We start from the raw sequence: 27790 nt of genomic DNA, 5'->3' as shown, positions 1-27790 counted from the left end.
TGATCTTTGGGGCTTCTTTCCTACCTGCCATTGTACCTGAAATCTTGACAGGTGGCTCACAACCCTTGTCCTGCCATCCTGAACAAAACTGCTGGTAGTGATTTGCTCCCAGGCTAGTTCCTGCCTCTCACCATCAGCATCATCTTACCTGCCAAAACCCACAAAACTAATTTTGATCTTTCCAGCAGCACCCAACATCAAGAGTAAGGCACAACCTCCCTCCTCTTTCCACACTTGGGATGAGAAATATAGACCAACAGACATCAACACCTCAACTTCTTTCTTCAAGCACTACTGACATATAGTTAACCACCCAGAAAATCTCCACCGACACAGCCAATAACAATTCAAGCTTGACAGTTTGGGGGAAGTTTAGTACTCAAACCACGTTAAAACCAGCACACACACATTTCCAAATACTACCTTTCCATTGTAAGATGACAACTAAACTATATTCTTTTTCATGTCCACTCCTTTCTACCGCAGGCAACCAGCCTGTGCAGTCCTTGTTGCAGAATTATCAAATCATTTCAAGACTCAACCTCTTCACCTGATATTGAGCAGCACAAATGATCAATGTTCCCAGCAACACTAAAACACCTGGGATGGGTAGAAAGGGCACACTAGTGCATGTAAATGAACACCCAGGGTTTTACAGACATCACAACTAGCTGCTTGTGACAGCGCATTTCTGCCTGGCAGAGAGGAACTAAACATAACGAAGAGCTATTTCGCCAGCTAACAAGTGCACAGACCAACAAAGACAACACAGGGATGGTTGCGCAGCCAGCTTGGCACAAAGGGGAAGAAAAGCACAAGGCTTAGGCACGTCCTGTGCCCTTCTCACCAAAAGAGCTGAGCTGTGCTTTCTCTTTATCAGGAAGGTTTTGTTCAAAACTAAGAAAAGACCACCTTAACGCAGCAAAGACCATTCCCCAGGAACCACAGCAGCCTGAAAAGTGGCGTCCCTGTGCAGCGCTAGATAGATGCCACACTGTGGAATAATACTGCCTGTTTTTAAAACATCGTTCTGGGAGGGATGCAAAATACACCCCCTGCCTCAGAGGCTGCAAAAGAGCAGCAGGCACACACTGATCATCAGCGACCGTACAGGGCCATACACACGGCAGGACAAGCGCAGCGAACGTACAAACCTGTGGCAACCGTTTCCTTCACTTCAGAAATGCACGTGGTGTGAATATTTCCAGCAGCACACGTTACCCTCATCAGCGGCTTTACGGAGAGGCGAACAAACCTTTAAACACGATACAGCAGACTTGCACATTCCTGAGCTAGCTGGATCTTTTCTTTTCAGGGTGACTGCCGCTCAACTACTTTCTGCTGTAACAACAAGTCTACTTAACTTTGCAACTTGTCACTTAAACGATGTGTAATGTTTGCACAGCTAAGGATACAGCGTTCAAACAGCACAGGTGGGGAATTGCACGCCGGGATGCATAACTGATGTGGGGTCTCCACACGCTGCGAGGGAAAGGGCAACATGACTGATTGCTTTAGAGTAGTCATCTCATCGGCCTGTCAATAACCAGCCGAAAGCTAAGCAGGTTGGGTCAGGTTAGGACTGCAGCAATTGGCCACCTGAGTGCCTTGGTATTTTAGGCTTGTTGCTATAATAATGCTGGGTTTATATCTTTAAATAAGAAATTGCTTTGAATTTTTTTTTCATACATCAGATGTCTTGCCTGGTGGTCTCGTGGTTGTGCTCTCCAGGAGATTTGGGTTCAGTAACTGTTCATGTTCTCTAGCTCATCGGGTTTTAAATAAATACAGCTAATTCTGTTGCCTGAAGCCATAACCCACCCTGTCAGATTCATATGGGTCACAGCAAGGTTGTCCCCACTTACTGGGAGAATGAGGGAGGTCTCCAAGGCAAAACGACTGCCATGGAGAACGCAGCTTTTGAGGGTTACACCACACCTGGTGTCTCAGACTCTGCAGAAGCCTCTCCAAAACGCTGGTCTTCTCTCTACATCTTTTAAAATAAAGACATTATCCTCCATATGGGTTAAAATAAGATTTCACAACAGTCTAACAGAATTGCAAGGAAGCACATGACATAGAGAAAATATGATTATAAAAGAACGGCATCTCTTTAATTTCAGATGCACCTTGCAGGATGTTGAGCTATGGATATTCATGTGCTCTCTGCAAAATTTTTAACTGTTCAGAGGAACTAGCTACAAGGCCTCAAAAAGTTTTTTCAAAAGATTGTTCAAAAAATTAATGCAAACAGAAAAATCCATCTGAAACAGCTTTTATATGAACTATTTCCTGTCACTCTACGAACTTAAAGCATTCCAACATAAAATGAATGGCATAACAATAGCCATAATTGGCAAAGAGATGATAAATATTTTTTTTAACTTACTTTTAGTAAAAAGAAAAGACTTTAAGTCACTGTGTTACGTGCATTTTTAACGTCATTCCTCTAGAAACAACACTGTAAGAAGCTGAATTGAGAACGAGGTATTTAAAACTACACCCAAGCCTAAGCTGCATGAAGACAGGTAATTGCAGATTAATATTCCACTGTAATACTTATGCACAAGAGTGCCGTGTTAAAGTTGCCATGGGAAACAAGCCTGAATTTCTTCACTTTTCAGCAATTCACGATCATCCTTAATAAAGGTTTTGGCAGGTGATTTCTAATGCACTGAGCTTTACAGCCACACAAAAACCATGCAAGAAGAAAGCTGCTACGCAGGGACGTCTAGATAGAACAGGCAAGCACATCTCCATTATCCACCTCTGGGTAGGACTGTGACAATCTCCGTTACTGTGTGAGCCACCTTCTGCATTCCCATCGTGGCCTTCAGCTAGGATTGCCTTGATACAGGCTCCACAGAACACCGTTTGAAAAGCACACAGAAGATGCCTCGCAGCGGACCAGCAGTCCCTCCATAACCTCCTCCTGCAGCAGGTTTGTGATATCAGGGACATATTCCTCCTAGAAACTCCTCTGAGCCTAGGCTACAGCTCCCAAGGTGGCTTGCCTATGCCCTATCTACTCACCCCAAGCAGGGAGCTTGGCAGGGACTGCACATCTGTTGCTACGGCCTAAATTTGGTGGAAATCAACATCCATTCCCATTACAAGGTCAGTCTATAAATCACAGCATCTCGGGAGCAGAGACACATCATTCAGTTGTCCCTGCCATGGGAACGAGACCATGGGCAGAGCAGTTCGGGCGGCGCAGAGGCAGAAATCATTGCAGCCACTCCAGCTGCACCGGCCCGCGACTGCGAGCCAGAACCACAAGACGGATGTTCAGGGGAAAACATCTTTAATGCTTTTTTACACTAGCACTCAAGGAAACACAGCCTCAACCCAATTTAACCTTGTCATGCATTTGTACATAATATTATCTTACAGAAAGACTGGCTCCCATGTGTTAATATGCTTTTGCCCATCAGGAAATATATTATGATCATCCAGATCTGTTTGTACACTTAAAAATAAATTAGTAACTGAGCTAATATAGTTATAAGCTATATGAATATCTTATTCATAGTCTCAGTGTTTACGGTTTTATGTTAAAATGGTGAGTGATGTTCTGTATTTATTAGCATGTCCAGTTTCATTTGACAGTAATTATAATTAAAAATTCCCCCCAAATAACTATCAAAATGCAGGCTAAACAAACTTGAAATATGTAGGATACACTAAAGAAAAATATCAAGATATTTTTGTATTTAAAATGTGCTGTTTAAGAGAACAAGGAAAGTATTGTCTGTAATCGATTTATTCTTCCATCTCTGGTCACAACCTTTTTTGGCAATGAGAAGATCTGAACGTTTCATACCTTCCTCTTACATAGAGTTTGGAAGAGGTAAATTTCTAATTCCCAACTGATTATCAAATTTGAGTGAATCTCAGACACTGAAGTCAAGTACCTGAAAAAAATGACATGAAAAAAAGCAACTTCATCACTACCAAAAGCTCATTTAGCAGCTTAGCAACTCCTACGTCCAGTTCTTTCGTCAGGTCAGGGGTCTGATACTCTTTTACACTTCCAGGCAGCAGACATACAAAGGTTGAATTTTATTTGTTTTTCGTTTAAGTGGCTTTAATAGATTACAGTAGAGATTAACATCCTATGTAGAAGCCTAATTTCAAATTCAGCTTTGAACAGATCTGATTTCTACCTTCAGACTTGTTACATTTAAACAAAAATCATTGCTTTTCATCCACTCTGCTGAAGTTGAAGGCAAGATACTTGGCTTGCTGACCAAAAGAGGCACACCCACTCACTGCATTAATAAAATAAGGTTACAGCCAGCCACAGATCTGAGCCTGGGGAGCTCCTTAACACAGTCACTGAAAGCACTGACCACCATAAACACTGGTGTATGCAAGGACAAAAGGACAAAAGAGCGAGACTCCCACTTATTAATGCATCTTCTCTTGTGTAGCTAAAGCACCATATGTACCCAGCTCTACAGGCTGACAGCGTATAAAAGCAGCAGGTACTTAGAAACTCTTAGCAGAGAGTAAAGGAAAAAAAAGTCAGGGTTAGAGCTGAAAAATGAAGCACACTACCACCACCGTGGTCCGAGGTCCACTGACCTCTGCAGAACAGCAGCTCCCACCCGACCCCACTGGGCTTTGGATCAAATTCCAAATGCACAAGGTGAGCTTTAAAGAGATGCAAGGGGCCAGCCATAAACATCCCTTACTGCCAACTCCTACTGACCTTTGGCTGGCTAAAACACTACATGACACAGACTGTGCCTCTATTCTTTCAGGTTTTCCCATCTGTCCATCCAGGGCAGTGCAGTTAAACCCCCCACCTTCTTTTCTCTCTGGGATGGCCTCATTATTTATAAATATATCAAAAAAACCCATAAAACTAAGCTGCTGCTTTGTGCATATAAACATATGCTTTGATTTAGGGGCATATCTGTTGAAAGCCATCAGAAGTCAGGACTGCAAGGATGCTACCATTCCTCTGTGGGTGTACAGGGAACATGAAGGACCCTCCATGCCCAACCCAGAAGTGGTAAAGCAAAGGGCAGCAGCCAGAAGGAACTCAGTCAGTGGTCCCAGCCACTGCAGCCACGATGCAGACAGCTTCCCAGGGGAATACCACTGTCCTTGACCCTCCTTGATCCCCATTATGGAGGCCATACCACGAGACCTCGGAGAGCGATTGGGCAGCATGAAAGGGAATGGAAATGAAGGAGTCTTCAGGGCTCCCAAATGAGCCTGAAGGACTTCCCCAGGGATAAAGCCAGTGAGGCTGCTGGTTGCAGAAGAGGACAAGTAAATACAGTGGGAGGGGGAGCAGATGTGGCAGTCACACACCTTAGTGTAGATAAAAAGATAGCTCTTTCAGTAGTTTCTGGTAAGAAGCCAGAATATTTTGAAGAGCAGTTAGTGAGAAATGTTAAGTATGCCGCACGGTGGCAAATGTGCTCTGCAAGACTTTTAGGCTGAGCTGGCTGAATTTACAGCTATGCCTACCCACTTAAAGTAACCTGGATCACAGCTTAGCTCTGTGCGTGCAGCCTCCTCACCAAATCCCAATGCATTTGAATTTCATTGTATCTAGGCTTCTATTTTGCAGGTATTAAAACAAAAGCAGAAAAAGGATCAAGATCACAGCGAAGATCAGCACCTGACCATTCTTAGCTCCCAGGCCTGTCCTCAGTCCAAAACTCCAAAACCCGTCTGCCACTGCTCCAGTAGAAGATCCTGCCACTAAAACCTTGCACAAAACATCGCTGAAATACATGGCACAGTTTGCTCACCATGACACACCACCAAGCAGTGAAGAGGATAAAAGCCATGCTGGTCAGCAAAAAGGTAAGATGTAGGTAGGGGCATCAACTAAAGTCTAATTTTATAAAGTTGCCTGACTCTGGCAGGCACCTTCAGCCTTTCCAGCTACAGCGAGTGATTCCCATGTAGCAAAAGCCATTTCTTTATTTGTCAAACTAATTTGTTGGTGAGGATATGAGGGACTGACAGCCCTTTCCACACACAGTATGATGTAGACAGGCACTGAACACAGTAGACTGGAAAAACAACACTGAAGAACATCTCCACCTTAAAGGTGCTATCTCACCAACAAAATATATAGCAGATCTGCATTGGCCCAGACCATTACTTTCCCCGGCAAGGACTTGGGGACAAAGCTCCTTAAAACAGTAGTAATCATATTCCACTCATGCTCCTTTTTACTGCTAGCTGTAAACTAGCTCCACATGCATCATGGTTTTGCATCAAAATGTGCACAGACCAAACCCATACCCAAAGGGACAAGGTAGATCCAATTTACAGCTTTGACAGGTCTGTGCACCCGAGGCAGAGCGTGCAGGAAATAGCCTGACATCTCACTTGGAGAGCGGTTAAGACCCTGCTAGCAGAACTGGATGCAGAGCCACAACAGCCTCCCACAAAGACCCAGCAAAAGAGCAGGGAATTTGCTGTCCATTTTTCAAGAAACATGAGAAGCAGGCAGCACTCACCAAGGCACTATTGGGGAAGAGAGAAGTCAAGTTTGATCCTGACTTGCAGCATCCCTTTGACAGGACAAGCCCAAAGGAAACCACAGCTGCACTGGGAAACGAACACACTGTATGGAGTCACTTCAGTAATGAGATACCACACTGAAAACCGCTTAGCCTTTACTATATTCGAAACAAAGCAAACAGAAGTTATTCCGACCCAATGCTATATTACCAGCAATACCTGTAAGAGGCCAATTGCTTGGCAGAGGAGGCTGAGAAGTCCGAGTTCAATTTAGAGACTCAGAAATTCTGTTTGTTTGTTACCAACCCAATATCAGTGTGTTTTTTTGATTTTTAGCATGGTTTTCTAATTTAAATTGAAAACTTAGGCCCATCGTGCTGACAACTGAAAATATATTTACTAACATGCTCTACACTACTATGGAAGAACTGTCTGCAGAAAAACCTCTGTACTTCATCTGGATCTCTGTATGTCTCAAGTGGTAGGGCACTGGAAGACCTCTCTGAAGCTGAACTCTTCCTGTCTCATTACACTCCAGAGTTAACACCCAGGCAAGATAACTTCATCAAGACCAGATAGCTCCAAACTACTGTCCTTCTATACTTGGAAACACCACTATGTTGCACATATTCATGTGCTAACATGCCTTTTTCCTTGCAGAACCAACAAGGCTGCCATGAGTACTCTACTAATGCAGGTGCTCAGCCAAAAAATTTTAGACCCTCACCAGTTCAGGCAGATGACAAGCATACATGACAAAGATGCTTTCAATAACACATGAATTGTCACTTCCTTGATGGAAATCAGGCTCCTTCATTTCATTCCCACCGAATGGTCCTGACATTGCTCCTGAGAGAGCAGGTGACTGGCGAGAGCCCTGGAGGACCAGCAACAGAAAGGAGGCGGGACAAACCAGAGAAAACGAGCGAGCCAGCACTGTGCTTTTTCCTTCTGCCTCTCAGAACAGCCGCAGCAACTTGCAAGGGGATAATTTCAACAGGATTGACTATTTACCTGAGGATGAATCTGTGGTTTATCACACGTAGCCTCAAAATCCAGCACTAAGAAGTAGTGATATCTCTGTGGAGGGAAGGATGACATTGCTGCCATGGAAGCTCCAAAGCCGTGGGACGCCAGTTTCCTGCTTACGATGGAGCTGTACCCTCTGAGAACACCAGCCCGGAGGAGGGAGCGCACAGCTTGTCTTGCCCTTGGAAGTAAGTTTTGGGGAAACTTTGCTGCTCCAGTATGGAGGAGTGCTATCATTGAACATCCAGAGGCATCTGAAACTGAAGACAGACTCACGTTACTCATGCACACGTACATCTCATCTCTGCTAGTATCTCTTCACGGTCATCCTCTGACAGGGATTTCCTCTGTGCTTCCCAGTGGAGGTTCCAGCATCACAAACCTGAAATAACACAGTAACCTGCTCTAAGCACAACAGATGACATTTGGACTGAGCTCAAGGTGTCCAGAATCACAGACAACTGGAAATTAACCTCTGCAAGTGGCTCTAAATTAAGAACTGAGATACACAACAGTCATGGCTCCAGGCACCAGATCACACCCCCCTGCTGAACCTTATCATAGCAGAACACAAAACAGACCATTTAAAACATAGAAAATCTGATCTAAACCCCATTGACATTTCTGAGGAGGCCTTTGGTCTTTTCATATGCAATGCAACTTCTGATACATGGTAGGAATTGAATACAGCAATACACATATCAACACTACAACCCATCCAAACAGCTTGGCCCTGAAACACCTGTTAGTTGCACCAAAACCTCCCATTTCCATTACAAATCCATGTCTGGCGGCTGGAAGGCTCCTCCCCAGGGAAGTTCTCATTTGCTCTGTGTACTGCAGGAACTGTAAAATGCAAGGAGGACTCTCTAGGTTACAGTCTCCCTCCCAAACAAATCCCTCACCCAGCCATCACCTTCTGATGCTTCTATTTAACAAATGCTATTTAATAAATTTCATTATCTACATGAGACTACCTGGATTTCCCCTCCCTACGCTTTTTCTTTTAAAACATTGCAGGAAAAACTTGACAGGACTGTCACTGCCCAAGGTGAGTCAGCCTCAGGGCTGTTAATAGATTTATTGGGATGAGAGTTCAAGCCCAACTCATGGAGGTGTTACATAGCTGGGTAGAGTGACCGATAGCAAAAGAGGTGAATTGAAGCAACCCAGTCCTCTCAAACAAGGATATGAGTACCCCCTCTAACTGTGTGTGTGTATATATATATATACACACACACACACATATACACACACACCCCTCGCTACATAGATATTTAAATCCATCCCCACAGTTGGTCCCACTCCTCATGGCTCCGGGCAAGAGTTCCATCGCACCACGTGCCCCCCACCCGCCTGGTTTCCACACCCAGCCTCCCCACGCCTGCGCTTACTTTTTGCTCTGCGGTGAAGGGCTGGATGCGCCCACTGCCACACATGGAGCCGAAACGGGCAAGGCGAAACGGAGGACTCGCCGCCCATGAACAAAGTCGCTGTTTGCACAAAAGACAGCGTTTGCTCTCTCCCATCCGTTAGTCCGTCAGGTAAATAATGCACGTGCCAAAACACACACTTAATGAGGTAAATAATATGCCTCGAATAATGGCTAAATCTGTATTTACCTGCGAGACCAGAGAAACTCGGAAGGACCAGATTAGGAGATAATTGCAGTTGAGCAGGTTGTGTGCTTCGAGTAAACATGCATTTGGTAACCTTCCCTTTTCAAGGTTTTGAGTGAAAGGCAAAAATCAAAGGAGCTGAGATGTTTAACACTGAGCCCCTGCCCACGCTGCCAACTCCATGGTGTAAATGCATCTCCACCTTGTGGCTTTCACATTTTGGGGGGCTGCTTGCTTTATTCAAGCAGTGTGCCAGGGAGCAGGTACCCAGAAAACTGAAAACTCAAGTTACAAAGCCATAACGGAGAGCCCAACATTGCATTTATTCTAAAGGGGCTCAGTTCTACCTATTGCTTTTCCATCCACAACTTTTACTGTCATTAATAAATGCGTTACAGCCAAATAGAATTTAGCTATATTCACTTCTAACCTGCACCAGATAAGAGATATTTAAGGTATACGTGCTTTAAATCTTCAAGCTACTGGCTATGAATCTAAAGGCCCATCACAGCAAATATAGTATCTCAGAATAAAGCAGCTTGTAAGTTAGTTGTGGTAAAACCTGGTCTTTAGCCTGCTGCATAAAGTAAAATATACAGTTGGAGTGGGGGAGGCAGGCAGGCTCCAACCCCTAAATCAAACACATGCAATAAAACATACATTATCCACCCACACAGAGCAAGATCAGTACTTCTCTAATGTATCTTAACTGGCAAGATTAGGGCATCAGACGTAAACCCCATGAATCTTCAGGCTGGCCCACACCATGCACAGCAGTGCAGAGGTTCCTGAGCCACTGAGTCCACACGGCAAAGGTAAACCAGCCGTCTTGGCAGGATTCAGGTATGTCACCACGCAGACACAGCAGCACCACTCCAGATCCCAGCAGGTCTGTGTCACACACATACCATGGCACATCAGCAGAGGGAAATAACAGCCAACATCTATCTAGTGCCTGTTTACACTAACAACTTCTGCAGGTGGTCCATGTCAAACGACAGGACCAGGCTCCTCATCCTAAAAGCAGCCTTCCTCCCCACTCTCCCGGGTAGCAGAAGGAGCAACAAAGCTCTAAACAAAGGTGTGCAAGTGGGGTATTGCATGCTGATTCCCCTACACAGACAGCATACAAATAAGAGCAACCCCACTGCAAACTCTGCACCTTCAGCCCAATGAAGTTTTAACTGTGTGTTTACCCAGCCACTGCTCGAGGTGCCCTGGGAAGACCTCACATCATCTTCTTTGGCAAGGTCAGAGTGCCTCAGAGCACAAGATAGCTGGTGAGCAAACACACTTTATTAGAAGTCATGTAAAGCATTCAAAACGGCTGTGACAATGCAAGGCACTAGTAATTATCCTGTATTTTTTTCCAACGGTCAACAATGCAAGCAACACAGCTTCAAAAATTAGAAACCCGTCTCTATCCATATAAATCCACATGTTCAGTGATTCCATTTCCAAACCTACGTAAAACACCACATATATATTTCTTATGCACACAGGTTCAGATTATAATCTCAGACAGCGCAAGCTGTCACATCTGGCATTCAACCTTACTGGGTTAATATTTCATATCACACAGCTCCAATTCCTTATACAGATACGTATGAAACATAATGGGACCACGAACTGAGGCTGGACCTCAGGAATTATTTTGACAGATTGTACACAGACCTAGGAAAATGTGACAGCACTTTACATTTGCAACACCCAATAACACGGGAAATGGCCACGTGTGGTGGGCTTCGGCTGGAAGATAAAGTTCACGTTATGTGCTGTGTAACAGCGGGTGCCACACGTGACATCACCGGCTATAATCAGCAACTGTCTTTTAAAAATAATTTAAAAAAAATTAAATCTCTGGACATCAGCCGCAGGTAACAGGACAAGCTCAGGCTGACTACAGCTCTCGCTTGTTAGTGGTCCAAGCACATGATACTAAAGCACGACAGTTTGATCACCAGCAAGTAAGGAAAGCCAGGAGAAAGCCAAGCGCCAGCTGTAGCTGCCGGCTTGCCAGGGGCCCCACCGAGCGCAAAACAGAGAATCTGCACTGGTGGCTGTCACGCTCCAGGCTTCCCACCGGGGAAGCCGCTTAGGGGCAACCACAAGCGGCAAGGAACAAGATGAGGAACTCCCACCACGTGAAGAACACTGGTGACAAAAGCCAGCAGGGCATTACAAGTGCTCTCCCCCACCTGCGGAACAGCCCCAAAGCCACATACAGAGATGTGCACCACGCAAGTTGCAGAGGATTCAAATTCATCAACGGTGAGACAAATTAGCCTAGGAACTTGAGCTTAATGGGCTCTTTGCACATAACATTAATATTTACTTTTTACAACCACATCTAATTAAAATCACCTGGCAGCAAGAGAAGGCATAACTTTAACAGCTTGCCTTTAACCCCAAAATATTTCACTTCACTGTCCAGTTTGATAAGCTGATGTAGGGAGGGGGCAAGAAGACAAAAAACTAAGTTCAGGTTAGAGGGGTCACCCAAGAAATTATATGTTTTACGAGAGCCTGTGTTTACACGTTAGATTACTTTGTTACAGCAAACAAAAAAGTAAAGTTTGTCATAAACAAACAAAAAACCCCTGACACTAATCTAAAGGACAAGACAAACTAAAATTAAAAAATAAAAGCAAGCAAGCTTTGGGAGTCATACGCTTCAGTTCATTGCCTGTGCAAAGCCTGGGTAGGGGCAGCTGTGACTCCTGGCCTCCTACAGACAACTGAACTCAAGGCTAGAGCAACCAAAACCAATCCAAAATGTAAGTCAGGTTTGTCTTATTTTATTAAATTATAAATATAAAGAGTAAAAAGATAGGGTAATAAAGATGCTTTTTGTAGAACAAATTGCATACATTTAGCAACACCTGGAACACAGTATAACAAAAAAAATGCAGGACTTCCATTTTGGTAGCCATTCAAATGCATACTCAGAGGTCAAATGTGAGCCCATATTTCAGTTGTGTGAAGATATAACTGAAGAACAATAGAGATAACTATTTTTTTTTAAATCAACCTTAACCTAAACCCAAATATTTCATTAGATGAACTACAGTCTAAAAATGACAGCACCTGGCTAGCCTGCAAAGCAGGAAATGAGAGACTATGAACAAAACCAGCTTATCCACTGTCACCATCCAAACTTGCAAAAAAAAAATACATAAAGTAAAACAAACAACAAAACACAAAGCTTTTGGAACCGTTTTAATAATGTAACATAATTTTAGACAGGTAAATTTGCTTCTTTAATTTGTTAACCTCACAGTATCATGCCTTGAACATGAATCCAGTACAATTCCACAGTTGCACTCCCTTCACTTTTGGTTGGGGTTTGTCTCTGGCACTGCTAGACAACCAAGCCCGCGTTTTGGAAAATTTGTAATGTAACTTTCCCAAAGCACTGCCATGGGATGCCTATATGCTGTCCCATCATTACTCAGCTCAGATACAACTTGGCATCAATCATTTTGTTTTTACAGCACTCCACAATCGCACCCAGCCTCTTCCCACTAGAGATGAAGAGGACCCTGTTCTCAAGAACTTACAGTCTAAAATTAGATGCAATACAACAAGTGAGGGTAACAGCAGAGAAGAATGAGGGTTACAGGAGCAAAGTCAGGCAACCGCTCATCCGAGAGATACGTGCATCTTGGTAGTTCAATTAAAAAAAATAATTCACTCTATATAGGCACCAGCTTCCCTCTATATGGCCATTATGGAAGAGATAAGTGAACACAGAAAGGGTTGACTAAAGGATGGAGGGCGCTCTCGGGTTAAGGAAGGTCTCTCCCGTTTCTTGAGCTCATTCTTCCCGCTGCATTCCTTGGCTGATATGTCAAAGGCACCACCAGATATGTCAGCTATGTCAGAGCACCAGAATCTCTTCCATTGTGACATCACAGACGCGATGGCTTGTGAGATCACAATGAGCAAGGCCGAAGGCGCTGATTACTTAGGGAAGCACTTGCTGGGGCTATCGCACCCTATGAGGCTGGGAAACAAACACATCTCAGTTCACTTGACAACACAGTGAAACACGCACAAGACTCCACACCGCCAGGACTCAAACTCGTCTGAACAGACCACCCAGAAGCCGTCCCAAAGATGCACAGTACAATTCCACTCCAATTTTATCAGGCCACCTCTGCTAGGCAACCCACTTTTGTCAGCTCCTTGACTGGTCTCCTAAGACAGGCTTTGCTGTGTATTTTTAAACCTCCTCCAAGAGTAACTGCAGACAGGCAAACAGGCCTAAGCTGGAGTCTGAAGAAGTTCCACACAGTAAAGGACTGGTCATTTAGAGGAAATGTAGAGGAAGGAAACAACAAAAATTAAAACAAAGCAGCAACAACAGAGATGCATACAGCAAAAGACTGGCAAGTCACAGTGGAAGAGCAGATTTGGTATTAAGGAAAAGAATGGTTGCAGAGGATCAGACCAAGAATCCTCTAGCCCAGTCACTCGCCTCTGCGTGGGAGTCATAAAGAAAATGCGCCAGGGTGGAGCTACACAAAACGGGGGTAACCAAGCCAATAGGTCTGGGAGGCCAAAAGGAGGCAGGCCTGTCCTCCCCTCTCAGTCTTACTCTCCTGCTGATTTCCCTACACCAGTTCCTGAGCTTGTATGGCCCCTCTGTGAGCCAATTCAACCACAGGAACCTATAAAAGGACTAATGCAGCCAGAATAAAACACAATTAAAACAAGATAGTTTCCTGCTGGTTTAGTGAGACGAATCAGCTCAGGGTCAGGCTGGATGAGTGCCAAAGCTCAAAGGAGAGGATGGGCCCACAGAAGCAGGAGGAAGATGAGCCACTGGGAGCTGTTGGTCAGCTCAGCCGCTCACCCAGCCACGTACTCAGACCAGGATACGTACACCTGGGATGGCGTGGCACTTTGCAGGAAATGGAGAAGGTATCTTGGCTCTAGCAGCACAAACACATAAAACTTGAAGTCGGAAAGCCCATCGGACCATCCTGTCTGAACCTCATGTAATGCTGGCCATAAAGTTTCCACTTCATTACTCCTGAATTGAGCCCAAAGGCTTGAACACCTTTCAGAAAAGTTTCTGGCCTTGAATTGCAGCATCAAGTATGGAGGCTCCCCACTACCTTCAGACAGCTCGTTCCAATGGTCAATCTATTCGCTGTCAAAAAAATAACACATCTTAGTTTTCATTCATACTTTCCCAGCCCTGGTCTTTGGAGCAAGTTCTGAAATTTATGGCATTTCAGTGCCCTCAATCCACAGCAGAGCTCCTAGTGCCAGGAGTAAGAGATTTGTAGCTACTACGCTTCTAGTCAGTAAAAGCTACTATCACATATTGGCCTAATTTAGTGGAAAGGAGATGTAGCAGGCCACCCTTTGTTTAATGGAATCTAGCACGCATAATTACTTGATTTTCATACACATGAATGCCACAGTTGTTCACACCACTTATACAGCTGCACACCTTCGTTATCTGAAAAATGAACTTGAAGGTTAACACCCGAGAGTGCCAAATAAATCTCAGCCTGGATTCAGGGAGACAACACTTGCATTGCTCAATACACTGGTTGCTTTTGATCTTCACAAATGAACTCCAAAAGTGTTAAAAAAGTCTGTATTCTGTTAAAGCTCTGTCCTGGTAGACAGGCAAATGCTCCAAGCAAGGCAGCAGCTACAGTGGGGCATGGTTTCCATACAACCCAGTCTCAGTGAGCCTGGAAAACCAGCCAGTGAAGACATTGACCCTAACACTCAACCACAAAAAAACCCAACCAAACAAACAAAAAAACCACAACTGTAACAAATACAGCTGAAATTAAAAAAAAAAAGGATTTTTTTTTTTTTTTGGTTGGGAGTGAAGTATCTTTACCTGCATAACATATCTGGAGAGAATGCAACTTCTCAGGTGGCATTTGGCCAACACAGGTAACTTCTCTTAGGGGAGAGAAAAGTTGCCAAATGGTATCTAGCAGCAACAGCCAGCACCTCTGCTCTAGGTTACGCTTTGAGAGCCACAACTTGTTCTCTTCTCCCCTCATCTGCCTGCTTGCCATTGCACCATACTGATATATTAGCTCAGCCCTGCTAGAGTAAAACACCAGGAGTCTCCGCGATGACCACTTCCAGCAATAACACGTGCTTCGGATCCAAGGACAGACTTGTGACAAATGCATAGTTGCTTAATAGCCTTCAGTGTTCTCCTGTAAGTACAGTCAGAGTGGCTGGTCCTACACCGTTTACCTGAACTTCACCAGACCTGCACTCTGCAGTCTTGAGGCCCTTTACTGGAGGTGGCTACTGGATTGATACCCAGGGAGAGTCAAGTGCAAAAACTTAACACATTTAAGTCTCTTCCAGAGCTCCATTTCCAAAATTTAAGGGGGAGGCAGGGGGTGAGGGAGAATAAATAAAATCAAGGCCTACCAAAGTTAGCAGAGCCAAAACAAGACAAGCACCAGAACAGCTGTAATCGGGCCTCCTAAAGGAATCAAGTTAAGTATCTCTCAACTGCAGACCAGAAACTTTAGGTCATATTAGTGTATACCTTAATCCAAGGACTTCTTTATTTAGCATCAAGCACATGAGCATTTTCTTTTTAATGCTTTAATGGGTTTCTTCTTTTGGATTTTGGTAACAGTCAAATCTGTCTGGCTCTTTTTTAAAAAAAAGAACAAAAAAACCCACCCCAACACACCATTCATGTGGAGCAACCCAAAGTCTGAGATGAACAAAAACCATAAAAGGGCCACTCTTTGAAACAAGACAGGCATTCAGTCCACACTATAAACTAACATGAAAATTCAGCTGCAATGGCCAGAATTCAGTACTTGAAAAGGGAAACAAAAATATCTGAAATCAAATTTCCCAAGCCCACAGACTGAAAAGTAACCAACTGGACTTCTAACACATTACTTATTTTAAGAACAATTCATTCTTGGAAATAAAAGTTCAAATGCCAACTTTAACATCAAGTGATATGAGATGCTACAATGTTGCAAAGAGCAAATAAAAGATAAAATAAAGTCAAGTTACCATTAAAAAAAATAATCCTCAAACAACTATCTAACAGTATCTGATGGGACAAGTGCCTTTGCGATGTACCTGCCCAGGGCCCTGCGCACCTCGTCCTTCCTGAGGCACAGTACAAGCATTAACCTATTAGAAAACTTGCTGGTCCCTCGCATCACTGTTGAAAGAATATTAAGAGTTCAGACTAAGCAGCAGCTGTCAATCCACCCATTTCTGAAACCAGAAGCTCAATAAGGAAAGAGATAAGTAAAAAAGTAGTAAAACAAACGTCAGACTTATTAGCAAACAGGCCAGCAATGACCACGTAAATCCACCAGACACAGGACTTGTAAAAGAGAGAACATAAGGAGTAAACGACAACACCTCTTCATGTATCTCAGTTTAGAAGAAACACCTGTAACGGCACAGCAGCAAGAAAAGAACAGGAGAAGAGATTCCTACTGCCAGTCAGGAAAGAAGTAAACAGATCCTGCACTTCTAAGCCTTCTCAAGTTTACTTCAGTCTCAAGATCTGAGACAGGTGACCAGTTCAATCTCACAGGATAAAAGAAAAACAGGAAAAAAAAATTTAAAAAAAAATAAAAATCAAACCTCCTACTCCCCATCACCGCCGTCTGTGAACCTCCACATCCCAAAAGGAACGCGAAAAACCCTCCTCGCTGCCGCCTCTCGCTCACCCCGCGCACGCCCCCCGCTCCCCGGGGAGACACGTTCTTCCCCCTCCTCGAGCCCGAACAGCGACTGACCCCGCTCCGGCCGGGACCCGGGGGGGCCGCCGCCGCCGCCACCCTCCAGACCTCCACCCAAGGCAGAGCCCGGGGAGCGGAGGGCCCGGCGGCCCCGAGCTCCACCAGAGAGGAGCCCGGGGCTCGGCGTCGAGCGGACGAGGCGCCGCCACGCCTGCCCGCCGCCGCCCCGCGCCCTCCCCTCGGCCCGGGGCCGCCCCCGCCCCGTCCCGTCCCGTCCCCGACGGCCTCCCCACACCCCCGCCGCCGTCCGCCCCGCAGCCCGGCGCGCCGCCCCACAGCCCCGGCCGCGGCCCGCCGCCCCGCCGCAGGCCCCGCCGCCGCGGGGGGCCAGGCCGCGCCCCCACCCCCCCCCTCCCTCCCCTTTCCCCGGCTCCCCCCCACCCCCGCCCCCCGGCTCCGGGCCAGGCCTCCACCCCCCGCCCCGGGCCACGGCGGCCCCACGCCTCCGCCGGGCCTGCCGGGCCCCCGCGCCGGCCGGGCCCCCGCCGCGGCCGTGCCGCCGCCCCGCTGCCCGGCGGCGCCGTGCTCTCCCCCACCCCCCCCGCCCCGCGGCGGGGGCCGCCCCGGCCCGGCCCTCCCCCCCCGCCCCGCACACACTCCGCACCACGAGTCCCCAACACCGCCACTCACCTCCGCGCACTCTGACCCCCGACCCCGCTCTGAGCGGCAGCGCCGCCGGCCAACCGCAGCGCCGCCTGCCGCCGCCGGGGGCGGGGCTTCCTCCCCGCCGCGCCCCCTCGCGCAGCCGCCCGCCGCCCGCCGCGGCGCGGGGCACGCTGGGACTTGTAGTTCGGCGCCGCCGGGCCGCCCCCCTCGCCCTGCCCCGCCGCGTGGCCGCGCCTCGACGCCGCCGACGCCGCGCCGGGTCCCCGGGCGCCGGCCCGCGGTGGCCGCCCCTTCCCCTCCCCACCGGCTCACCTCCTCCTGTCTCCCGGGGCCGCCCCTTGCTCGCCCCCCGTGGGGCCCCCAGCGCCACCTCCCCCCGGCCCCGGAGGCCTCCCCTCTCTGTGCGCCGCCCGGGCCCCAGCGAGCCCAGCGTTGGGCTGTAAATGTCATATCACGCAAGCGGAGATTTCGCGTGGGCTGCAGCGGGGAGAGGGCACGTCCCCTGTGCCGCGGCGGCTCCGGCTGCGGGTGCGGGTCTCGCCGGGGACCCCTCTGCAGGGGTCTCTCCTGGCCCCCGCTGCTGCCGCCGGCCTCACGGCACCGCTTGGCTTCCTTCCGGATCAGGGCGGCGATGCCGGCGCTGGTAGCTCTCTGTCGGTCTTCACGGTGGCCGGGTAGGGCTGCACCAGTAACCGCAGCTGATGCTGGCCAGCGTTTCCTCCCTCCGTTTCATTTGGATGAAGTCAAAGTCAGGTCCCTCGGCAAGCCTGGGGCTGTCTTTCCTCCCCCTCGCTTGGACGTCGGTCACCGGCTGCCAGTTCTGCTGTGTTCGTGCAGCTCTCTGATCCTAAACCTGTGTCTGGACCTTGCCCGGTCTCCGCCAGACACCCCTAAGCTGTGGCACCTCCTCCCCACGCACGTGGCTGGCACCCTCAGCCAGGACACGCGCATCTTACCTGCGATGATGCCTAATCTTCAGCCTACTGCCGCATCTGTGACCCTTGGAAAGCGCAGCTGCGATGACAAGCCTGCTAGCCGGGGCCATTCCCTGCTTTGCTTCCTTCCTTGCCCCCCCACATTAACTCACGCCTCCACATTTCAAGCCAGCAGCTCCTTTGCACCGTCCCTCATACTCCACATGCGTGCAAAGAGCAAACTCCTTTTTATGTCACAAACCGGTCATCGGTTGAGTCACCGACTCGCACAAACAGGACTGCGAGGGATCCTAGAGGTCACCTCACCCGCCCTCTGCCCGCAGGCAGGAGCAGTCCTACCTCTCTGTCATCTTGCTGTCCTCTTCAAACCATCCCTTAAGCCTTTCTCTGGCTCCATGCCTTAAAATATTGGACAAAGGTAAGCACCAGAGTGCAGAGATCACTGACTGCCGCTCCACGCAAGGTGGGCTGTGCACACTGTCCCGGCTACCTGGCCAGGTATGCCTGGTGCCCCTGCCTTTAATTGCATTGCCAGCTCTTCAGGCTGGATTTATCTTTTTGCTCTCTTTGTATGCAGCCTTGAACTTGGGAGGCCTGAATCATGAAAGTAGCATGTCAGAACCATAAAAATACCAACAGCAAACCATTTAATAATAGAAAGAATTCCTTTAAGCCCTCTTAGATTTGGCATCTCTCAGCCTCCCACCCACATAAGCAAGGATAATGTGAAGTTTTACTTCTAAGCTTAGCTGTATCGCTGTGATTTGTCAAGCCTTTGGTGACTGATGTATGGTTTGCCAGGAGTCCAGGAGAGCGAATTGAAGGCCTTTGTGCTGTGGCATTCCTTGAACGATCTGTCCCTGCCCCTCCTTATCAGGGATGGAAACTGGCTGAGACGTGCTTGAAATTACGCTGCAGCCCCAAAGCTTGAAATTTAGGGCTCGCAGCCTGCCTGTGTTTCTAGAAGGATGAGAGAGAGGAGGCCTTTTCACTGCTGACCTCTGCATCTAGCAGTAAAAAAAATTTTTTTTCTCAGTCTAGACAAACAATGAATGGCTCATAGATGTGTTCCTGTCCTTTTTTCATCAGCCAAGCCCCGTGCTGTTTCCCAGGTTTGTCAGGCAGCACAGCAGGCAGGAGATTTCCTCCTGCCCATTTTTTGGGGGGGAGGAACCCCTTTTCCCAGCTGAGCATCTTCAATAACCTGGGGCCACAACCTGGCTTCTGCCAGCCTCAGTGACCCTTGTGAGATCTGTACAAGTTGTCCTCCAAAGACTGCAAAGACAGCAACGCGATTCCCTTCAGCAACTGCACTTTCAAAGAGGTCGTTTTTTCTGGCACAGCTATCAGCTGCCAAAGAAGGCACCCAAACCAGTTTGAGGAGAGGCATGTTTTATTAAATACTGTCACTGTTTCTGTAGTGTTCATATCTGAGCCTGTCTTATGTGAGTGTGCATGTCTTACATGAACACTGCAGGCCACTGAAAATGTCACCTACAGATTAATCTGGCTCACTCCAGGCTTCTGGAAAAATGAACGAGGGTGATCTACTGAGGGCCCATCAATGCACAGGGCCCCTGTAGCATCCTCGCTGGGAACGGCTCCCTTCCCCAGGGGACTCAGTCAGTGGCAGAGGTAGGAACTGCAAAGGTGGACAACTGCCATGGGGCCCTGGGCAAGCAATGCTGAGAAACTGCTTCATGCAGATTGGGCAAAGTGGGCAAAAGGGCTCGTAGCTGCTGATCAGGGTCACGTTATTTATTCCTGGTAGCACAGCCCATGCCAGTCCCGCTACCCCGTTGCCTCAGGACCAGCAGAATCAGCCCTCCGTCAGTCCGAGAGCAAGCGAGTGTGTTTCAGGAGCTGCTCTGGTGTCTTAATTGCTTGTCCTACTTTAGAGATTTTGGGATGGCTAGAAGCAGCCCAGAAGGAATAAGGTGCACGCTGGGGCAGTGTCTGGGCTGTCCTGGTTTACACTAAGAACTATCTTCGAACCCTGGGTGGAAAGGGCAGCTCGAAGCTTCCAGCTGTGCCCCCCCTCCTATGGCTGGATCCCCTGTGCTGCCACCAGCAGATGCAGCAGCCTGGTCTACAGTTACCTTTAAGTTTTATTTGTTACAAAACCCAACACTTTCCTAACAAAGCATCATTTCATTCAGCACAGATGTGCAGCCACCTCTGGGCTGACGGATGGACAGGGCTTTACGAGAAGGCAGCAAACTGGTGGGGCAGGGTAAGGCAGAAAATACAGAATAACACACACATTCCCCCCCCCCCCCCAACCCCCTGTGGCAGCTCCAGGGGATCCTTCATGTGAATAAAGGGCTGAGCCCATCGTAGCCCGAGATGGACTACCAGGTCGCTGCCTACGGCTGAGTCAGCACAGAGGAGGAGAGAGGGTCCCACCGACTGCCTCCCCAGCCTTGCTCCCGGTACCTCCTTCCCAAGGGCCCACAGCTCCTTTAAAAGCAATGGGATGTTACATGATTACAGCACAAAGAAACATCACCTCATTTTAAAGGCGACTCTGTTAGTTCTGTTCAGCTGCTTATGCTGAATGCAACTTTTAAATGTCTTATAATACACATGACAAGTAGTCTTGTATCACTGTTTTCTACTTAACAAGTTAATAACGTGCCAACCCAAATCCTTCAGTTACTAATGCCACCGGTGGGACTCATTAACCAACGTGAACACATATTTAAGGGAATACTAATATTCACAACGTACATTTTTATATTCATGTTGTCATTCTTGAAACCACAGCTCAGTTCATGTATTCTGTTGAAACATTTGTTTGCAGAGGATTTCTCTCTCCCTTTTCCTCTAAACACATACACTACCACTGGGGTATCATTCTGGTGAATGATATTAATGACAGCTTGTCATCATGGAAAGCTATTCCTAGCTGTCAATTAAAGGGTGTTTTGAAAGAAAGCGGCTCATTCAACCCCGGTGGGAGCAAGTGTGTCTCATTGTTTGACAGTGACCCCCTTGATGAATTTGGGAGCAGCGGCAACAGCAGGTCTGTGGGGCCGGGAGGTTTGCAGATGCAGCACAGGGCTCTTGGGTGATAAGGACAGGAGATTTTAAAGGTGCTGATGTCCTCCACAAAGGAAAGGCAAAAGAGGATTTCAGATCACAAAAGCAATCCACATGTAGGTGTATAGGCCGGGAAAGGAACCCCAGGGTTACCGAGCCATTCTCTTCCATCTTGTAATATAATTTCCCATCCAACATCCCAGTAATTTATCAACCTCCATCTTCACATACGTGTGTTTACTTGCCCATGCTAACCCAAGCAGAAGGCTTCTTCAGGTCTTCTCTGCCTGACAGATGGGAAACTTCCTCTAATTCCCAGATAAAATGTGTTCATATCTAGTTTACACTAATTTACTCTGGCAAAATGATCCTTTGCTTTAACTTGCGGGGGTTTTTCCTCCCCGGTGTATTTATAGGCAGCTCTCAGATCCCAGTCATCTTTGTCATCTTTGTTTTGCTGGGCTAAACAAACCGTTTTATTCTTGTGCCTCCTCACCACCTTAGCTTTCCATTTCCCACACCATCTTAGTAGACCTCCTCTGCACCTGCTCCAGTTTCAATTAAATTTTCTTGAGCATGACTGGCCAGACTGGTACGTGGTATTCCTGAGCTGGGCTCCAAGGCCTCGTACAATATTTGTCACTTGACCCTATAAATATCACTCATATAAACATGCTTGATTTCTATATTTCCCCCCTCAACAGGGTGGTCCACTCTCAGGGCTTTCTTGTTCCTTTTATTTTCCTAAGCACTCCTTGCACAGTAATAAAAATGTACAGACTCAGTGGGGATCTGTTTTAACTTCAAATGTGCTGATTCAGTTCAAAAACCATTAATTCAGCGGGAATCAGGGCCATGGGGTGGAAATCCTTTTCCAGTTAAAACAGAGGTGAGAGGGACAGCCTTTGGCAGGCTAGGAAATAAAGTGCGTTAGAAAAACATAGCAGGACATCAGAAAGTGGCTATTGACTGGGCCATATTAACAGAGGTCCAGGGAGTCTTGGACATTTCAGATCAGGACAGGACGTCTCTGTGGAAGGTCTGCTGGAGCTTGGACTTGGGCAAAGCTCTGGGGTTTGATGCATGGGAGCATTACATTTCTCTAGCCTGTGCTTTGCTGGGTTGGTCCCTGCTGGACCTCACATTGACGGAACATGCAAGGCACTGTACGAAGCTGGACAGACAGGCTGCTCCTGTCTCTAAAATATCCCCCATTATTCAAGAGAGCAGGAGGATGCAATGAAATGCAGAGCAAATGCAAACAACTGTGTAGCTTGGGCTGCACACAACCACGGTTCTCCTCTGCAGGGGTGCGGTGTGACCGCCCCGGGCTCACGGGGCTTGGTGCTGGACGTGAAACTACCACCAATGCGTGTGCTTCAGAAAGCAGGAGCACCCCTGGGTAGGTGGCTTGGGTAAGGAGGGAGGGTGGAAAGTACCCAGTGAATCCAGCTTTTGCCCCTTACCCTCACTTTGTATGTGGGATGAGGAGAAAAACTACCTATGGGTGTCAGGAAGGTGTCAGCACCAAAGCACAAAATAAAACGACCACTCACCAGAGCATTTCCACAAGATGTTTGACCGAAGGAAAACATAGGCTGAACATCAGGAGAAATTTCCTGAGGCTACGATGCATTAAATTGTGGGATCACCTCCCGAGAGGAGCGGTGGGAACCATGAAACCAGCCACTTACAGCACCGTAAAACATCCCATCGGTGCCAACCCCATTCCGGTTCAAGGGAGCTGCACTGAATCGTCTACCATGCCTTTTCCAACTCTCCCTCCTAAAAATCAGACCCAAGAAGTACAAAGAAAGAAGGACAAACAGTGATGTCAATTTGCTAAAGAAATACAACCTTTTTTACATTACTGTATGCCATAAAACCCTTGTGCTTGCACTGTATACTTAATCTTGATATTCCAATGCCATCCACAAAAAAATTCAGGCTTAACCCTCACAGTTTATATTGTCACTATAAATGCTGGTAAAAAAATATTGTACAGTTGGGTGCAGTTTATTCTTTATATTTTAATGGCTATAGCAAAACTCCATTGCTAACTAGTAAAAAAAAATTAAAAAAAAAAAAAAGTTGAATGTGTTTTACAGCTATGTCGTCATGGGAAAGCTGTATTTCAAAGTGAGGGCATCAACAGCAGTGAAATGGGACATTTTTAAACATTTTAAACATTTTTAATGGGACATTAAAAAAACCCACTTCACCAAAATCTCTTTGCCAGTATTTTAGCTAATAGGGTTGCAGTGTATAAAGGAAGGGTTCTGACGCCTGCACAGGCCACCCAATACTGAGCCGCTGCTCAAGTGTCTTGAACTCTAAGTGTAAATGGAAAAAACATCTAAAATTAAGCGTTTCTCCTGGAGGAACAAATTGCTGATAAAGCAAATCTTCCCATAGGACAAGCACACCTGCTGGAAGGTAGAGAGACATTTTTATGTGTGGGATTTTAACTCGAGATAAAATACTTTTCACGGGCAGTCATATGGAAGACAGCTGGCCAAAAATAATAATAAAGGAATTTGTGTCCCTTGGGAAATTCTGAGGTTTCAAAAAATATGATTTTTGACCTAAGCAGGGACAAAAAGTTTAGCGCTCTGATTTTTTTCATTTAATGACATATTCCCAAATAAAAATAGTATTTTTCTTTTCACTTTACCACTTTGACGTTTCTTTTCTTTTATTATTACATAATTCTAGAAGTCTAAACCATTCATTACACCACACTGTTACGTTTCGTTATACCGTACATTACATCGACAAGCATAATCTCCACCCTTTTTTAAGATCCCTATTAAATCAGCTAAGTTTCTTCCCGAAACCGAATATCAGGAATGACGAGGATCCCTTCCCCAAGCCAGGGCGATGATGGGTTTTGACTGCTATTTTTCAAAAGCGCTTTTAAAAGATGGACATAAGAGACTAGAGCAGCCAGGCAGAAGAGAAGCGCCCAGCACAATCCGAACAAGCACAGGGAACTTGATTGTTGACAAGACCTGAAGTAGCTCTCGGGCTGATGGCTGGAAGGAAAATGGCCTGGCACAAGCCCGTTGTCACTGGTGGTTTGATTCTTGCTGCGGGCAGGGAAGCGAAACTTCGCAAAGGAAAAATATCGTACCCAGAGAGCACCTGGCTCCCCCTCAGCTCAGGAGACCCTGTGTTTTTGGCCAAGAGCTTGGACCGAAAGGGGTATAAATGTATAACACAGGAGTAAAACAATACTGTCAGAAGGAGATGAGAAGAAAATCATATGAACATTTTGGATAATTTCTCAGCAAAACCTTGGATAATGTTGATACATCCTAGGAAATGCTTCCAGTTACTCCCATCAGCATTTTCTGGTAGAAAACTGGTCTGCTGGAAAAAAATTGACCTGCTCTACCATGAAATCTTTTATGTTCATTATTTGTTTGGACTCAGCCGTGATTTTCAGTGCTATGCAAAACTCCTTGGATCCAAAAATCCTCTAAACTGCCCCGTAGAAACTAAATAATTACCTGGCTAGCACTAGCCACTGCTGCTCCAAGTGTCCAGAGGCCAGGTCTTTAGAGTATTTCCTAAATTCCTGGCCAAAGCGGCTCCTTTCACCAAACATAAGGTCTCGCCTCTCTCTCCAGAAACACGCGCCTCCAAAGGACAGCTGCGTTCGCTGGGAGGGAGGTGTGTAAGGGGTTACTCCCTGGTGTAAGGGGCTGAGAGTCAGACCCTTGCTCTCACACACCTTCTGTCTACACTGCTTTAATTTCCCCATCGTCTCCCCTTCTGTTTATTCTATTTTCTGCCTCTTTGTCTTTCCTCTCTAGTGTTTGGAGACCCTCTTTCCTCTTCCAGCCTCTCTCTTCCTCCCATCGTTTCCCCCAGCTCACTCCTTCCTTCCTTTCTTTCTTCTTTCCTTCCTTCTTAGCTCTCTCCCTGGAGTTTCTATTCTCTTTTCCCTCCTGCCTGTTGTCCACCAGGACTTCCCCTTCTGCCACCGGAGGCACCTAGTCTGCCAGGGGAAGGGAGGAGAAGGACGTGCCATGTCCAGACAAGCCTGAGACACAGACATCCCCCTTGCCTGGGGACCAGTCACAGCTCCTGCAGCGCCTGCTGTGTGGATTGCCACGTAGGGGTGGGAACCCCTAAGGGGACCTGGGAGACAGCACAGGGGGGTCTAAAGGCTGGAGACCTTGGCCTCTGTGCTTGCAAGTGTCCTCTGAAACCCAAGAGAAGGAGCCTGCGAGAGTGAGCAGTGCATCCTCGCCTGGACCTCCTCCCTTGTTACAGCCCTGAAGTAGCCGAGCTTTGAAATATCAAAATTGCTTTTCCTCCGAAATATTCTCACTTATGTTGGCTGCCATCAAAAAGCACAGCTGAGACTGCTGAAATTCATCACACCTGTGACCCACGGTGGAGGTAGAGACAGCTCCTCCAGCTGAAGAGGCCAGTGTAGTGATGTGCTACCTTATCTCTAGTGCCACTGACTTCGGTCTATTTAATTTTCCCTTTGATTTTAATATAGATTTATTGAAAACAACAGTTATCAAAACAAACTGCGCTGGCAAATTGGTGTTCGTCTGTAGCTGTACAAGCACCTATAAAGCTGCCAGCGTATGAAATAAATGGTGCTATATGGGAGGTCAGTTATTGCAATAGAAGTTCCCCAAGGATTTGCACTGGGCAGTTTAATATTTTTCTTATTACCCTCTTTTCTTTTCTACTATTTATGCCTTTCTGTTTAAATTTAAAACATACAGCCATCTGCCAAGACAAGCCTCTCTGATAAAATCATCTCTGGTAAACCTTTTCATGAGTAGGCTTCCCTCAGAGTACCAGCAAATACTGACGTGTCCTGTTCAAAAGGCAGGCAAACGGGGACGGGGGGGGGGCAAGTTTTCTTCCCAAAAAGCTTCACCACCTAGGCTAGCTCTTTTTTTCCCCATCCTTTTGAAAGGGTTTGTCCTTACCTCATGCTCCTTGAAAAAAACCCCACTGTTTAAAACCCTGCTTCTTGCCACATTATTTAACCTCCATTCAAATTCTGTGGCAGTATCCCACCTTACACAAATTGTACCTGGTATCTGTGGGCTCCTCCCTACACATGGTTCTAAAAAAATCAAATCCAATCATAGTCTAAACCCGTTCATCAGAAGAGATAAAAGGGTTTCTCTACCGATCTCCACATCAGGAGAACACAAATCAAATAACATAACTGTCAAATGAGGAGATGAGGTGTTTAAATGCCTATAGAAATAGGAACTCTAATTACGGAAACATCTATAATGTAACTAATATTATTTACATTAGAGCGATGCTAATCCAGACGAGGGTTAATGTCCCTGCTCCTAAAACATTACAGTTTAAATAGACAAGAGACAGTGAGAGGATGGAGGGGAGCATCAGCATGCTCATTCCTGCTCAAAGATGAGGGATGGAGGCAAACTCCTCACGACAGAAGAGGATGAAAGGGAGCCAAAATGTGCAATAATGAAGATGAGTTTAGATGCAGCCAGAGAGAGCAAGTGACTTGCTCAGCCTCACACAAGCTGCCGGGGGGTGGTGGTGGAAAATGAATAGAAACCGTGGATGGCTTATATGAGTCTCTCACAAAAACATTACTCGTTAGTGGGCAGTGCTTGGATCTCACTGAGTCATGGGCAGTCTTGCACTGTGCTCTGCAAACATCCAGTTCACTGGGAATCAGCTCCTACTGCAACTTTTAAAGCCAGGCTGGCAGGTTTTCAGACCAGGCTGCTCCAGGTGGAACTTCGTCTCCCTGTGAGAGGCACCAGCCATCATCTGGGGGCTCCAGGGAACAAGGCATCTTGCTTCGGTTGACAGAGAAAGGGTCAAGCTGATGGAGAGCAAGCAAAGCTCTCCGTCCTCTGGACCTCTGGACTGATTCACTGCTCAGCCTGTCAACATGCAGGCAACTCACCCCGTGCTCAGAATTGAACCTCCTGGCCTTAAAGTCTGCTCTCTGGAGGACCTCAGCCAGCTTGCCCAGGCCAAAAGCCTCCTACTCAGAATTCTAAGTCCGTACAAATTGGGGGCAAAACATTAATGCAAGTGCTTTGTCCTTTATCCACTGTGGTCTCTAGCTCTGGCAGCTGTTTCCCAACTTCACAGAGCACTGATGAGAGAACATATTCTCCTTCTCCTCTATCCTCCCCCTTCCCGCTGTCTTCTCAGTGCAAAAGCTCAACACTTGCAGCTACCAGTCCTTTAGAGACCACTTGAGGTCCTGCCTGCCTGGCCAAGCTACCCCAATACATCGTGGGGTTGGATGTGA

At 47.0% G+C, this 27790-nt stretch overlaps 1 protein-coding gene across 2 annotated transcripts in view; it reads right to left on the bottom strand.

The window, feature by feature from the left end:
* ERI3 (ERI1 exoribonuclease family member 3) overlaps positions 1-17641 on the bottom strand; it is a 136004-nt gene extending 118363 nt beyond the window's left edge. The window contains exons 1-2 of one of the 2 annotated variants that reach the window (XM_069788900.1): positions 17552-17641; positions 7510-7784 (exon numbers count right to left, since the gene is read on the bottom strand). In XM_069788900.1, the coding sequence (XP_069645001.1) occupies positions 7510-7761 (252 nt within the window). In that variant the 5' untranslated portion in view covers positions 7762-7784; positions 17552-17641. The other variant, XM_069788902.1, reaches the window with a different exon arrangement.
* Between the last annotated feature and the right edge of the window lie 10149 nt (positions 17642-27790).

Source organism: Haliaeetus albicilla, chromosome 8 (genome assembly GCF_947461875.1).
Source record: "Haliaeetus albicilla chromosome 8, bHalAlb1.1, whole genome shotgun sequence".
NCBI lineage: Eukaryota > Metazoa > Chordata > Aves > Accipitriformes > Accipitridae > Haliaeetus > Haliaeetus albicilla.
This window is presented reverse-complemented; position numbering and strand designations above follow the sequence as displayed.